This window comes from Triturus cristatus, chromosome 5_1, assembly GCF_964204655.1.
Source record: "Triturus cristatus chromosome 5_1, aTriCri1.1, whole genome shotgun sequence".
Taxonomy (NCBI): domain Eukaryota; kingdom Metazoa; phylum Chordata; class Amphibia; order Caudata; family Salamandridae; genus Triturus; species Triturus cristatus.
The window spans coordinates 802,270,887-802,285,679 of record NC_140587.1 but is presented as its reverse complement, the minus strand read 5'-3'; the positions used below and the strand labels follow the sequence as shown (position 1 = coordinate 802,285,679).

The 14,793-nt window shown below is 51.0% G+C and overlaps 1 protein-coding gene across 1 annotated transcript in view; it reads right to left on the bottom strand.

The window, feature by feature from the left end:
- The window catches only part of SMCHD1 (structural maintenance of chromosomes flexible hinge domain containing 1), a 1,955,900-nt gene that overhangs the window by 1,657,662 nt on the left and 283,445 nt on the right, over positions 1 to 14,793 (bottom strand). The window contains exon 8 of the mRNA XM_085605822.1: positions 103 to 269. Within this exon, the coding sequence (XP_085461948.1) occupies positions 103 to 269 (167 nt within the window). The remainder of the gene's footprint in view (positions 1 to 102; positions 270 to 14,793) is intronic.

The window sequence follows — 14,793 nt, the reverse complement described above, 5'->3', positions numbered from 1 at the left end:
GGTGCAGCATGTGTGCTGTGAAGCACCTTTTAACCTGTTGCAGGAGGGTTAAATCTTTTTGCGGCATGCCTAGGAAATTTAAAGTGCTAAAGAACGACTTACGCCAATTGCCTCGTCCAGTGAGTGAAGTAATTCTTCAAGTACTGCACATGAGCTGGTACCACACCAGTAATCACCACTGCTGTATAGCTTTTCTTATACCTCTCTTCAAAGATCAGATTATGTAGGAACTTCTCTTCATCACTAGTTACGTGAGCAGAATCTGCAGGCTACATACAAATAAATGTGTTAAAAAGAGGAGACGGAATGTTAATTTATCAAGTGCCAATTTGTAACAAATGCGGTAAAATATTTGCATCTACTGAAACTTTTCATAGTGTCTTAGTGATATTACGGAAACGCATCAATGTTTGAAAAGCTGCTGACAAATCAGATTCTTCAGTCCTTAAAAGTATTTTTAAAAACCAAATAATTATTACAAATAGCAATAAAAAAATACCTAGCTGAACAGTCAAGTACTGTAGTTAAAGAAATGCTGGAGGAGGAAATTCTCAGATCTTAGACAGACAGAGGCAAGTAATTCATGTGAAATAGGTCACGTGGTTGAAATATCTAGCTCAAATAAGATTAAAACTAAAAGGCTTCTAGGGACCTCTTGATATAATATCTGCTGTGAGGAATTTTTTCGAACCCCAAGGAAGTCAGGAATTACTGGGCCACGACTGCAACAATCCATCATCCATCCATCATTGGTGTCTTGGAGCCTAAACTTACTATTGAGCTCAAAACTGAGCACCAAGTACACTGACTTAGCACCTGACCCCAAGGGAAGCAAAGCTGAGCAGATCAATGTTTACTCAAGGAGGTGTTGTGAAGTTAAAGACTCTGTACCCAACCAACAAACTAATAGTAATAATTATTAAATAAATGCGTTGAGTTACAAGAGAGAATGTACTTTATACGCACAGCGCAATATTGTACTTAAGTAACATGTATTTAGATTGTTATACTGCATTCAAGTAATAATTTGTTGGATTCTGGGAGTCAACAGATATCAGTGATAATTCACAGCAAAATGGACACTTTGGCCCTCCTTTGAGTCATAACAGGTAACTATTACGGGAAGTTCAAGTTGACCTTCGCCGGTGATCGCAAGTGTTCCCTCCTTTAATCACTGGGTTGTACTTGGCTGCTATTTTACCCATTTTGTTCAATATTTTCTGCCCTTTCTGTTGTCTGATGGAGCAAATAAGGCCTGCAGGTGTTTGGTGGTCGGAAGGTGCCGGTTCACTTCAGGTGGGGTGTTCTTGGCACTGCCCTCGTAGGGAGTATTGTGGCGTCTCTGTCACAGCCCAGTTGACATAGTAGAGATCTGCGAGAAGGGTTTATGTACACGCCTAATCAGGTAAGGGTTGGGAGCTCCATTCCTAGGTTGAAGAAGAATGTGCCTGGATTGCAATGCTCATAGTCCGGTGGATCTTGCTTCCTTCGATCTGTCTTGAACCCAATCACAAGCTTACCATTAAAACAAATTAGAAGCCTACCCAGGTGGAAATGGTCAGTACGCAATATTAGCCAATGTCTAGGCCAACTGGGGGTGGTGGGGGTTAGGAGGGGGTTTCTCTCATGATAGTACTGCTCCCAGTACACTGGTTCTTCAATAGAAACCACAGGGTGCAGACAAGGTTCTTTACCATTCTTTTTTTTTTTTTTTTTTTTTTTTGAAACCGTTTATTACAGGTCTTAAAAGTATACAAGTATGGGCCCACAACCTTCCGGCCGGCCGCTAGCAATAGTAGGAACATACGACATATATTCATGGAACACGTGGTATTACAGGAGGAGCATTTCTCAGTAGATAACAATGTCAAAAACCACATCATCCAGGCCCCATTATGCGGTTTCATTTTAAATTAAGAACAACAAAAATTAAAACCACACCCACAAGGCAACCCACAATCAAAAATAGCAGCACGTGCTCCCCAAGAGGGGGGATCCCAACTATACACAGAAGTGTGAAGAGGGGGAAGAGAGCAAAGCGAGGACTGGGGGAACCCAATGCCCGGCAGCGGGGGAATGAGTCGGCTAAGGGGATGGGGCTGGCGAGGGATCAGGCAGCAGCGGTGGCGCGCAGATACCCCCTCGGTAGGCGTTCCAGGGGCCCCATACTTTCACCCATGTCCCAGGCTTACCCCTCGCCACATACACCACTTTTTCGCGAAACATGCACCAGTCCATGTGTTCTTTCCAGGCCGAGACCGTCGGGGGCCTCTGGGATCCCCACAGTTGAGCAATATCACGCTTGGCTACCATATATCCCAGAGTCACCCACCACGTCTGCGGCGCTGAGTAATCAGTCGGTTCCCACACATTCAACAGGCATCTCCTCGCTTCAGGCAACAGCGCCACATGCGTAACCAGACGCAGCACCTCATGTACACCACGCCAGAACCCCTCTACCTCCGGGCACTCCCACAAAATATGCATAAAGGTCCCCAAAGCACCACACCCACGCTTACATAACCCATCTCCGGCATAGCCCATACGCAGAAGCTTTGGCCCCGTCATGTAGACCCGGTGGAGTATCTTGAGCTGGACGAAGTGAAGGCGAGCCGGTATGGCCACCTCCTTCGGGGAGGCCACCGCGGAGGTCCAGTCCTCGTCGTCCAACTCCAGCCCGTCGGCAACCCAAGCCGCACGAAGGGTAGTCAACAGGCCCGAGCGGTCGTTTATCAGCTTTTTGTATATAAGTGAGATCGTGCTGTCCGGGACGTGCCCATCCAGCACTCTATCTTCCAGGGGGGAATATTCCGGGATGGAGGCAAAGTCCGTGAAGACGGAACCCAGCGCATGACGGACCTGCAAATACCGGAAGTATTCACTGCCCTGCAACTGGAATTCCGTCTGCAGCATATCGAACGTTTTAAATCCTCCCCTCGTCCAGAGATCCCCCACTTTGCTGATACCTATTATGTCCCACTTCTCGAACCCCTTAGAGGTCCACAGGGAACCCAACCGCTCAGACGCATATAGCGGTGACGCCCGGGTCAAACGGTCCTTCCACCCCATAGCTGCATTGGCCGCGTGCCAGACTTGCACCATGACACGCGTGGGGCCTGTCAGACGAGCGTCGGGCGCGCTAGAGTAGAGCGCTCGATTGTAATCGCCACCTGGCAGGAGCATCTTGTCCATTTCAAATGCCGGGTTTAAGGCGGGCCCGTAGAGGCCATGGTTAATGGCAGCAAGCTGGGAGGCCCAATAGTACCGTTTAATATCCGGGAGGGCAATCCCCCCATCAAACCATGGGAGCGTCAGCTTAGCCAGAGCAATACGCGGCCTCCCGTCCCAGAACAGGCGGCGCTGCAGACTCTCCACCTCACGGAAGTAGCGCGCCGGGACCAAGTCCATAGTGTTCTGCAGAGCGTACAGAAAACGCGGCAGAGACATCATTTTGAACAGTGCCGCCCGGCCGAGCGGCGAAACCGGCAGGCGCGGCCAGCGTGCGACATCTACCCGCAAACGCTGGAGGGGGGGAAGCAGATTACGTTCATACCGGGCCTCCGGGTCCAGAGTAATAAAGACACCCAGGTACCGAAATCCCAGCGGGGCGATCTGGATCGGACAGCCCCGCAGGAGAATAGGAGCCTCCCCAGATAGAACATACACACACGATTTAGCCCAATTGATGACGAGACCGGAGTTACGACCAAACGAGTGTAAAACATCAACTAGGACTATAAGTGATTTGCGTGGGGAGGCTAGGTACAGAAGGATGTCATCAGCGTATAGGGATACGCGATCCTCATACTCGGGGGTCCAACGGAGACCACGGATGGAAGGCTCCCACCGCAGCCACTCCGCCAGGGGCTCCAAGGCAAGCGCAAAAAGAAGCGGCGACAGCCCTGCCGCGTGCCCCGGCCCAGCTCGAACGGGGCCGATACTCTTCCGTTCACGACCACCTGTGCCAATGGGCCCGCATACAACAATTTGACCCAACTGATGAATCCTGGGCCAAACCCGAACTTAGCAAGCATCGCCCAGATGTATGGCCACTCAAGCGTATCAAACGCCATGGTGGCGTCTAAAGACGCCAAAATGGCCGGTTCCCGTATGAATGGGACGCGCGCGAGCACCCCATGCAAACGCCGCAGATTAAGGGCTGTATTGCGATGGGGAATGAAGCCAGACTGGTCCTGATGAACCAGATCTCCCACCACACCGACCAGCCGATTGGCGAGTACCTTAGCGAGAATTTTGGGCTCCGCATTCAGTAGTGAGATAGGCCGATAAGAAGTAACCCGATCCCGAGGTCTCCCTTCCTTGTGGATCACCACGATTGTAGCCAGACGCTGGTCAAGCGGGAGGGAGCCCACCGAGTGGGCCGCGAGGAACATTGCGCGAAGGTGAGGCGCCAATGTATCCGGTCGCAGCTTATACAGCTCGATAGGGATACCATTCGGGCCCATGGCCTTGCCCGAAGCGACCGAGCGTATGGCGAGGGCGATTTCATCGGAGGTGGGAGCGGCGTCCAGCGACACCCTGTCCTCCCCGGACAGGGAAGGCAGTGCGATATCTCTGAGCAGGGCACGGGAATCCTCTTCCGAGCAAGAAGAGACCGGGGAATACACCTCGCGGAAATACTCCGCGAAGCAGGAGACAATTTCTTCTGGTTCAGTTACACACACACCATTCGTTTTCTCAATCAGCGGGACCACACGATTCGCTCTTTCCTTTTTATCCAACCACGCTATCAATTTACCAGCCTTATCACCCACATCATACAGCCGCCCCTGTTGCTCTCTACTAAGGCCCCTGGCCGCCTCCGTAACGAGGGCCCTATAAGCCGCCTGCTTGAGCTGGAGGACATGTAGTGCAGCGTCCGTCACCCCATCTTCTAGATTACCCTCCAGCTCCGCTATTTCAGCCTCCACCCGGGTCACCTCCTCCCGCTCTCGCCTCCGGGCGTGGGAAATAAGGGATAGGGCCTCCCCTCTAAGTACTGTTTTGAAGGCCTCCCACAGGGAGATAGCTGAAGGCACTGACCCCACGTTCTCCTCAAAGTAGCGCTGGAGGGATTTAATCAAGTCAGCGCGAATGGTGGGGTCGCGCAGGTACCAGGAATTGATTGGGACCACCCTGCTCTCAGCCCTCGGAAAGACATCAACATGCAACAATAGCGGGGAGTGGTCCGAGATACCCCGTGCCAAATGGCGCACCTCCCCCACCCTCCCGACATGGGCCGCCGGGACAAGGACATAATCAAGCCGTGAGAGACTACCATGGGCCCCCGAGTGGAAAGTGTATTGCAACTGCGTGGGATGTTTTAAGCGCCAGCAGTCCACCAATCCCAGTGTATCCAAGAGGCCGGATAGCCACGCCTGTGCCCGGGGGAGGTCCCTAGGGGGGTGACGATCCACAGTTCCAGAAACCACCGCGTTGAAATCCCCCCCCCACCACCAGAAGCCCCCCCGGAAGGCCAAGGAGGAGGCGCCCCAGATCTGCAAAGGTGGTTGACTGCAACCCCGGTGGGACGTACACTGACACAAAGACAACCACTTTGCCCTCCATTCTCCCCACCAAGACAGTGTAACGTCCCCTGTCGTCATGGAGCACCTCATCAATTTCTAACGGGAGCGAGTTCTTTACCATGATACCCACACCCCTCGATCCTGACGTGAAGCCCGAGTGGGCCACAAGGCGGTAGCCACGTCGATTCATGGCGCAGAAGGAATTGCCAATAAGGTGTGTCTCCTGCAGGAAGACCACATCAGGCGAGAGTCGCTTCAGATACTGTAGGACCACACCTCGTTTGATCCTGTCCCCCAGTCCATTAACGTTCCAAGACAACAAAGTCAATTCCCTACCCCCCCATCATACACAAAAACCATCATTCGTCCCCCCGAGAGCCCAGTAGAGACTACACAAAAAAAGGGTTGCCTTGTGAGAATAACAAACAACGCCCCATCCCTGCCCACCCACCCCAACAAAACTCCCCCCTCCCTGCACCCCTGCATGAGCCCAGACAGCCCCCCCAATGTGCAGTGTGCCTGTCGCCCCATAGATAGTTAAACTAACCAGACCCCCAGAGGAGGAGGGAGAACCCCCAAGAGACCTTGGCCAAGACAGCCACTCCTGGCAGGCTTTCAGATCTCTTTTTGTTCCCAAAACTTACAAGGGGAACTGGAGGTGGATAACAAAACCCTACAGCACAGACTTCTTCGGTCACCATTGGTGTGAGATCCAAGCTTTCAGAAGAACAATCTTGGCACACTAGCTGTAATTTTCTGTCACGGTGATATCCAAGTTCTCCCTTTAATATTACAAGTGTACAGGGAAGCCATAACGAGTACATGGGTTGGACACTCGCCATTACAAATTACTCAGCTACAAGATGGTTTCAGTGTACCCCAAGGTCTTTGGAACTAAACACCTCGTCTTAATGAAGCAACACTGATGCCAGTGGGCGATTTATTAATAAATGCACACATAGGGCACCTTATGGGTGCCCCCTGAAAACCTACTGACTACTAGTGTGTTGACTGACTGGTCTCAACCAGGCAGAAACCATAGATAGGTTTCTAACCCCCTGAAGTGAGAGCCTTCGCTCTCGAGGATAGGAACAGAGCCTACTCTGGGCGGAGGTATTCACATCTCCTCCAGGTAGGATGGGAATTCCAGTGTGGGAAGCTTCAAAGGCCTGCCGCCTTTGTTATGCGACGGCAGGCCTCTCCAGATAGCGTAGTTGCCACCCCCCCCTGTTCTGAACCCACTTTTTGGCAGCAAGACAGGACGGAAAATTAGTTCGATTAGGAGTGACACATTCAGCCAGGTCCAGCCCTAGGGCGGGACAGCTGATGTGGACACCACTTTTCAAATTCCTTCATGTTGTTTTGAACAGAATTAGCCTTCTAGGGTCAGGGTTATGCCTACTTACCACAGGAAGTGGTCATATAGAGGGTGTAGACACCCTAAAGGTAGGTAGCCCACTGGCTACTACCCGTCACTCTCCATAAAGCCCCTACATTGAGTATTTAGGTGGCACCCCTGAACCCAAGATTTTACGGATTAACAGAAGAAGGACCAAGAAAAGTCACTGCCTGGCAAGAACTGCAGCAGAACTTTGGCGTTAAACCCTGCCATCCTCAGCCATCTCTCAACAATTGTGACAGATTGACTCGTCTTGTGAGCTGAAGAACTACCAAAGCCGTAGGTAGCCTGCCAGCACTTCAACAAAAGCTGAAAGTCTCCTTTGGAGTTAAAGAGCTACTTCCCTGCAGTCCACAGGCACCGGCAAGCAGAGTCCAATCCACCAAATTTGAAGCTCCCCGGCCCGACCGACGCCGCAGATGACCAGAAGGTACTTGTGCTCTGGAAGGTCAGATTAGTCCCCCTACAGAGTGTGAAGACACCAGGACCAACCAGAGCTATGCCATACCAACCCCCCAGGGGAACCTACACCAAACACTGACCAGGAGTGTCCAGTCCGGATTCTCACTTCACCAGAACCAAGCAGCCATTGAGGGACGTCAGCATCACTGAGACCCACTTCAAGAGTGGCCCAGCTGCTTTGATTTCTCCTTTTCCAGCTGTTTGCCCCTGACCGCGAGGTGCATCTCTGCACACCCAACCTAGCCGACCAAACCTCTCTGCTCCCAAGCACCCCGGTCCCGACAAACAGGCTGTGCTTTAAGACGCCTTGCAACCTAAGTCCCTGTTTGAGAGCCCTCAGACTTACCCGCAAGTCCTCATGTGCTGCCTCTTTCAAAGTAGCTCCCCTTCTCTGTAGCGTCAGATACCAGCCTCACCAGCACCCAGCTCCCGGTAGAACCCGGGCAGTTCACGACGACCTGCTGGTAGTACTTTGAACCTTGGCCCACTAATACTCCGATCCCAGAAGGTGAACCCCCCTGAAACTGACTGTACCTACATTTATGCGTCTTTGACTTTTCCTCCCATAGGATTGCATTGTGCATAAAATCGTACAGGTTTAAATGCTTTACTAACCTGTGCACATTTTTATTGAAAACTGTACTTACCTTGAAACAAAGTTCTTGAGTTTGAAATTTATATAAAAAGAAGTGTTATTGTTTTAAATTGGTCTCTGGTGTGTTTCTCATTTACAGCCTCTGAGTACAACAAATGCTTAGCACTACCCTCCGATAAGCCTAACTGCTTGCCCACACTACCACAAAAGAGAGCGTTAGTATTAACTACTTTATCCTCTGTAAACTAACTGGGGACCCACTGAACTTCTTACTACACTTCCGGACAGCAATGGGTAGCAAAAAGCAGAGAATTTCCCTTCAAAGGTACCTTCTGTAGCCTCACCTTCACATCCTGAACTCTGGCCAAATATAATGGGGCTCTGGAAGGTCCTGGAGAAGCCCTGTAATTTACACTGCTATCTGGGGATCCATCAATCATCTATGTTAGGTACCAGCTATACTCTGAAAATAAAATTGATTCCTGTGCACCGTCAGCCACATGTAACACATATATCCACACAAATCTTCTAAACACAGAAGTGACATACCTATCCGCATCAGCCATGTTATACTTGGATGGAAAAAAGGACCTGGTTGCAGTGGACTGGCAGACCAATATAATAACAAAAAGAAGGCCAGCAGGTTACTTCTCCAGTCAGCAGACAGATAAAAAGGCCTGTCGTCTCATTACAATCTGGTCACTGCCATTACGGTCAGCCCTCATTAGTTCAGAAAGCCACACTTTAAAATCTGTTTGGCAGAATCCAAGCAGATATTTGTCAGATACAAAAGTGTTTTCTTCATGTGGTATGGCAAGCTGATTACAGTTACTTTTTCCACCTCCTATAAGGCATTAACGTATCAGGCCAGAAGACTGCTGGTATTATCCATGTGGAAGGCAAAGCTGCCAGGAGCAATGATTCTTCAGCTTGGAAAGGCATTTGAGTTTTGCTTAGAGGAAGAAGTTTAGGCAATCAGACTTGGAGAGAACAAAAAGTTGGGGTCCTCTGCATCCCGGCTGTCCATGTACTATCAGGCCCAAAAAGTTTTTTCCGATGCAGCTATTACAAGATCCTAGAGACAAGGAGTGGCTAGTCCATGAGGGAGTTGGGGTCCTGCCCCTCCCTCAATTTCCTCACTCGAAACTAAACATTTTCATCAGTCTCACTGGTTGGTGTCTAGTTGCCTAATTCTTGCTCCAAGGAATGGCCAGGCAGTCATGCACCTTTGCCTGGCATATACGGTTAGTGCGCACACATGCTACTCTGGAAATGAGGTCATCGGAGCTTAATTCATTGACACCAAAGTAGAGCAGAGGAAGCCATTGGCACAGTCACGCTGATATAATGCAGCCCTGGGCGCTTCACTGTGCAGCCTAGTCAGAGGCTGCTTGTCAATCTTCAAAATTAGATTCTATACTTTCCATTCATCCTAGTGTCCATGGCTTTAAGAGCAGCATCACATTTTGCTCTCCATCAAATCCATCAAATCAACTCACCAGACAGGAAAAAACACCCTGGCCCATGGAGGCACGGCATCAGACCGACCAGTGTCAAACAGCCTGTAGGAAAATGCTCTCCCTTCGAGAAGCACAGAGGGTACCAAGTTGCTCTGAGCAGTTCCATGCATTTGCTCTCTTACATCACCATCTTTTTAAAATACAACTGAAAAAGGTATAACTAAGACGGCATTTACGGTGGCCATGTTTTTTTTTCATGGCTTTTAGTAAAAGTGCCTACCGCTGTTGGAAAATGACATTTTACCATACCTTACCCAAGCCCACTTGGGTTGAACCTAGCTGCCTGAAGCTTAGGGTAATGGATGAGATGAAAACAAGTTACTTATCTGTAACTACAGTTATCCAGTATTGGTATCTTTCATAGATTCACATGCCTGAATCATTTCCCGTCGCCGAGGCGGGAGTCCTCGGTAAATAAAAAAGTAGTGCCAAAACATTAGTAGTAGTAGTAGGCCCAAAGAAAAGGCCTAAAGCCTAGATCTTAGTAGCCTATCTACCTCATTATGCAAAAGAAACCAAGAATTTGGTAACAACCAATCAGACACCAGCACCCTTCTAGAACCCTCTCAGCAGAGCCAGTTCTCCTCAGATTTTCGTAGCACAAGTGAACGTCCCAAATTATATAGAACTGACTCTACGGGGAGGAGGGTGGGTGCATGTGAATCTATGAAAGATACCAATACTGGATAACTGTAGTTACAGGTAAGTAACTTGTTTTCTTATCCAGTATTGGGGTATCTTTCATAGATTCACATGCCTGAATCAGAATAGCGAGCAGTATACCAAGTATACAGTCGTTTGCGGATGGTGGGAGACTAGCGCTGATACTCCCTAATTGCATCCACAGCTTGTTAACAAGAGGTATAAGAAAAGATCTTAAAATTCGAAACATGCAATCTATAAAGAGAAAAAGCATGTAAAGCAATAACATTAAAATGAAAGCAAATCATTATTGTAAAACATTGCATTGTCATACCAAAAGATAAACATCTTACATGTTAAAAGTTTGAAAAAGGTACCTGAAAACATCTCAAAGAAATAGATGTCGCAGGACAGCTTGTCCGACTGCTGCATCGTCTCGATGCGTAGATTGGAGGCAGTAATGTCTCGTAAAAGTGTCGACATTTTTCCATGTCGCAGCACGGCAGATATTCTCCAGAGTCACTCCAGCAAACAATGCTGTAGACGCTGCTATAGTCCTCGTGGAATGGGCCTTGGGTTTTCGTAACAATGGCCTGTGAGCTTTGTCATGGCATAAAAGGATTGTAGATGCTATCCATCTGGCAATGGTGGATTTTGTCACCGCTCTTCCCAGGGTAGTTTGGCCATAAGCCACGAACAATTGGTCAGACTTTCTAAGGTTCTTTGTTTTTCGAAGATAGAATTTGAGACATCTTTTGATATCGAGAGAATGTAAGGCTCGTTCCACTGCAGTAGACGGATTAGGAAAGAAAGTTTTTAACCTCACTGGTTCATTAAGATGAAACTGTGACGGCACCTTAGGGATAAATGTTGGATTAGTTCGGAGGTGCACGTAATCTTGAGTGAAGTGTAGAAAAGGTTCCTTTATAGTAAATGCCTGAATTTCACTTACTTGACGAGCTGATGTTAAAGCCAGAAGTAAAGCAACCTTCCAGGTAAGGAATTTGAGGTCAGCCTTGTGGATAGACTCGAATGGATGCTTCATTAATTGCATTAAGACTGTGTTGAGTTGCGGGAGGAGCTTAGCGCGTGATCAAGATGGCCGCGTGAGCCTAGAGCTCCCGAGACCCTCGCTCCCTCCAGCAGATATCCTGTCTATTATCCTGCTTTTGACTCCCGGAATATTGGAGGGGAGCCGTTGCTGAGGCGAGAGCCGTTGTCCGGATCGAAATCGCCCACCGGAGACCGAAGTTGTACTGCCTGGAAGTTTGTGGCCTACTCCCCGGAAGGTGCCCGGGACTTGCGTTGGCACAGTGCCCGTGCACTAATTGAACAACAGCGGCCACGCGAGGGGCGAGTCGTCGGAAGGAAGGTGTCCTCACTTTCACTTTCGCTTTCCTGTCTCCACCGCGCCCGGCCTGGACGTGGGTAGCGCCAGTCACTGGTTGCATGTTGTCTACTCTGTATGGGCAAAGAGATTGTCCCCGCGGCAGATTGCGATGTCGAGCAAATCGGACGCCGAAAAACAGAAGCCCAAAAGTACCAGGCGGGGAGGCTACACCCAGACTAACAACATGGACCGCTATGCCCACCAGAAGGGGTCACCGGGCGGATCGGGACAGACACTGGAGGCCTTGAAGGACGTGTCGCCCCCCTCCGCGGAACCAACCCTGCAAGATATCATGGGGGCCATCGAGGGGATGAAGTCCTCTATCGGGCAACAATTTGAGACCCTGGCGCATAAAGTGGACGCCATATCGATCGACGTCAATCTGATTCGGGCAGACCTGGGGAAGACTAATGAGCGGGTTCAGTCCTTGGACCTCAAGACTGCAGGCCTCCTGGGCGACGTCTCCGGCCTTCAGCTGGAAGTCCGTACCTTGCGGACTGCAAATGATCACTTTGCCCGACGGTTGGAAGAGTTCGAAGGCCGTGCAAGGCGCAATAACGTGCGCATTATTGGGGTCCCGGAAAATTCGGAGGAACAGTCGGTGGACCTGTTTGTGGAGGACCTGGTGGTGAACCATCTGGCGCCCAAAGGCCTTAGTAAGTTTTTTACTGTTGAAAGGGCCCACAGAGTTCCTGGCGGGAGGCCCAAGGTGGGGGCCCCTCCGAGGCCGATTGTCGCCAGGATCCTTAATTTCAGGGACCGGGATGCCATTCTGCAAGCATCACGGGTGTCCGGCCCGACGCTATTCCAGAACACCACTGTAAGTTTCTATCCGGACTTTACCCAGATGGTACAGAAGCAACGACAAGGCTTCCTGGCGGTCAAGAGAAGGCTACGAGAGATGGGACTGAAATACGCCATGCTCTTCCCGGCCAGGTTGCGGGTGGTGTTCGAAGAGCGGACTTTCTTTTTTGAATCACCGGACATGGTCGGAGATTGGCTGGACACATTGCCCCAAGGACGGACTAGCGTGGAACGCTCCGGTGGAGCAGACGGTGGCGGTGATGAACAATGAGCCAGGACTTAAGTACCAGATCTCCGGTTCCCCCGGGAGGGTGACAGTCCGAGGGGTGGCGGGGGCAGTATGGGAGCTTTTTCCTCCTCTGGGGTTCTTTTTGTAGATTAGTCTTTGTATGGGGCGACAGGCACACTGCAAGTTGGGGGGCATTTTAGAGCTTACGCAGGGGTGCAGGGTGGGGGGTGGATTGGGGTTGTTGTTGGGGTTGTTGTTGTTTTTGGTTATGCAAGGCGTAAGGATGCAAGCTTCTGTGACTCTAGTGCGGTTCCGTGCGGGGGGGGGTGGTCTCCTTACATGTTGGGATGGGGGGTAGGGGCTTAAAAATACTCAGTTGGAATGTAAATGGCTTGGGGGATCGTATTAAGCGGGGGATTGTCCTGCAATTCCTGAAGCGATGTACCCCTGATATTGTCTTATTGCAAGAGACGCACTTGATTGGTAACACGTGCTATGCACTCAACAGGAAAGGCTACAAATTTGTCGCACACTCCGGGTTTTCCTCGGGGTCTAGAGGGGCTGGAATACTCGTCAGGTCCTCCCTGCCCTTCGAGGTCGACTCCACTACTGTTGATGATAGGGGACGCTTTGCGGCTGTAGCGGGGAGGTGGGAGGGCAGGACGCTGGTCCTGGTGTCGGTTTATGTCCCTCCTGCACTGCAACCTTCCACACTTGCGGACTTAGAGAGGACTTTGTTGGATCTCCCAGAGGGAATGTTGGTGGTGGGTGGCGACTTCAATGCGGTTGGCTCCGGATTGCTTGACAGACACCCGCCAAGTAGCTCGGGGGGGCTCAGAAATGGCTTCCGGATTTCGTAGATACCCTTGGTCTGGTTGATTGTTGGAGACTACTGCATCCCACACAGCGGCAATACACTTTCCACTCCGGGGCGCATGGCAGTCTCTCCAGAATTGATTATGTGCTTACCCTAGCTGCACACGCCTCCTTTGTCTCTGAGGCCAGACACATGGCACGGGGTATTTCTGACCATTCGCCGGTGTGGATCTGTATGGATGTTGGTAGAGGAGTGGGGGGTAGGGTGGCCCCAATTAACCCGTGGTATCTCAGGGACCCTATGACTCGTAGTGCGGTGCTGAAGGCGGTCGATCGTTATTTCCAGGAAAATCTCGGCTCGGTCACGTCGGCTGTGTCTTTGTGGGAAGCGTTCAAAACAGTGCTTAGGGGAGAGGCCCTCTCCTTGATAGCAGCGGTCAAGCGTCGGCGAGACGCGGAAGTAGCCCAGATTGAGGCGGAGATCGCGGATCTGGAGCTGGCATTGGAGGGGGAGGTTACGGCGGCGGCGCTGCACAATTTGACCCTTAAGCAGTCGGAGTACAAGGCCCTTGTGACGGACGCGGCCAAAGCCTTGAGTAGGGAACAGCGGGGCCGTCTGTACGGCGTCGGGGACAAGGCCGGGAAACTAATCGCGTGGCTGGATAAAAAGGAGCAGGTCAATCGTGTTGTGCCAGACCTCGTGACGGAGGATGGCGTCGATGTCGCGGAGCCGTATGGCATAGTCCAGTGCTTTGCGGATTACTTCCACACGGTCTATACCTCTGTGTCGGACAGGCCAGTGGGGGATTCGTGTGAACTCCTGCGTGATCTTGCTTTGCCTTGCCTTTCCGACATAGACAGGAATGATCTTGATGGCGATATCACAGTCGACGAAATCGCGGGGGCTATCCGTTCGGTACGTTCGGGCAAGGCCTCGGGCCCGAATGGCCTGCCCATTGAGTTCTACAAACTCCGGCCAGATAAGATCGCTCCGCATTTGCGAGCTATGTTCGTGGAGGCGCGGGAGACGGGATGCCTCCCACGCGACCAGCGCCTGGCAACAATCGTGGTCATACATAAAGATGGTAAGCCCAGGAACAGGTGCAGCTCATATAGGCCGATCTCGCTCCTTAATGCCGAGCCGAAGATCCTCGCTAAAATCCTCGCTAACCGTTTGGTCAGGGTGATCGGTGATCTGATCCACCCTGACCAATCCGGATTCATCCCGCATCGTAACACCGCGTTGAACCTTAGGCGCATCCACGGAGTGATCGCAAGGGTGGGGACGATGCGGGAGCCGGCCATTGTGGCAGCGCTCGACGCAACGATGGCTTTCGATACGGTAAAGTGGGAATACCTGTGGGCTGCGCTTGCGAAATTCGGCTTTGGACCCGGATTTGTGGGCTGG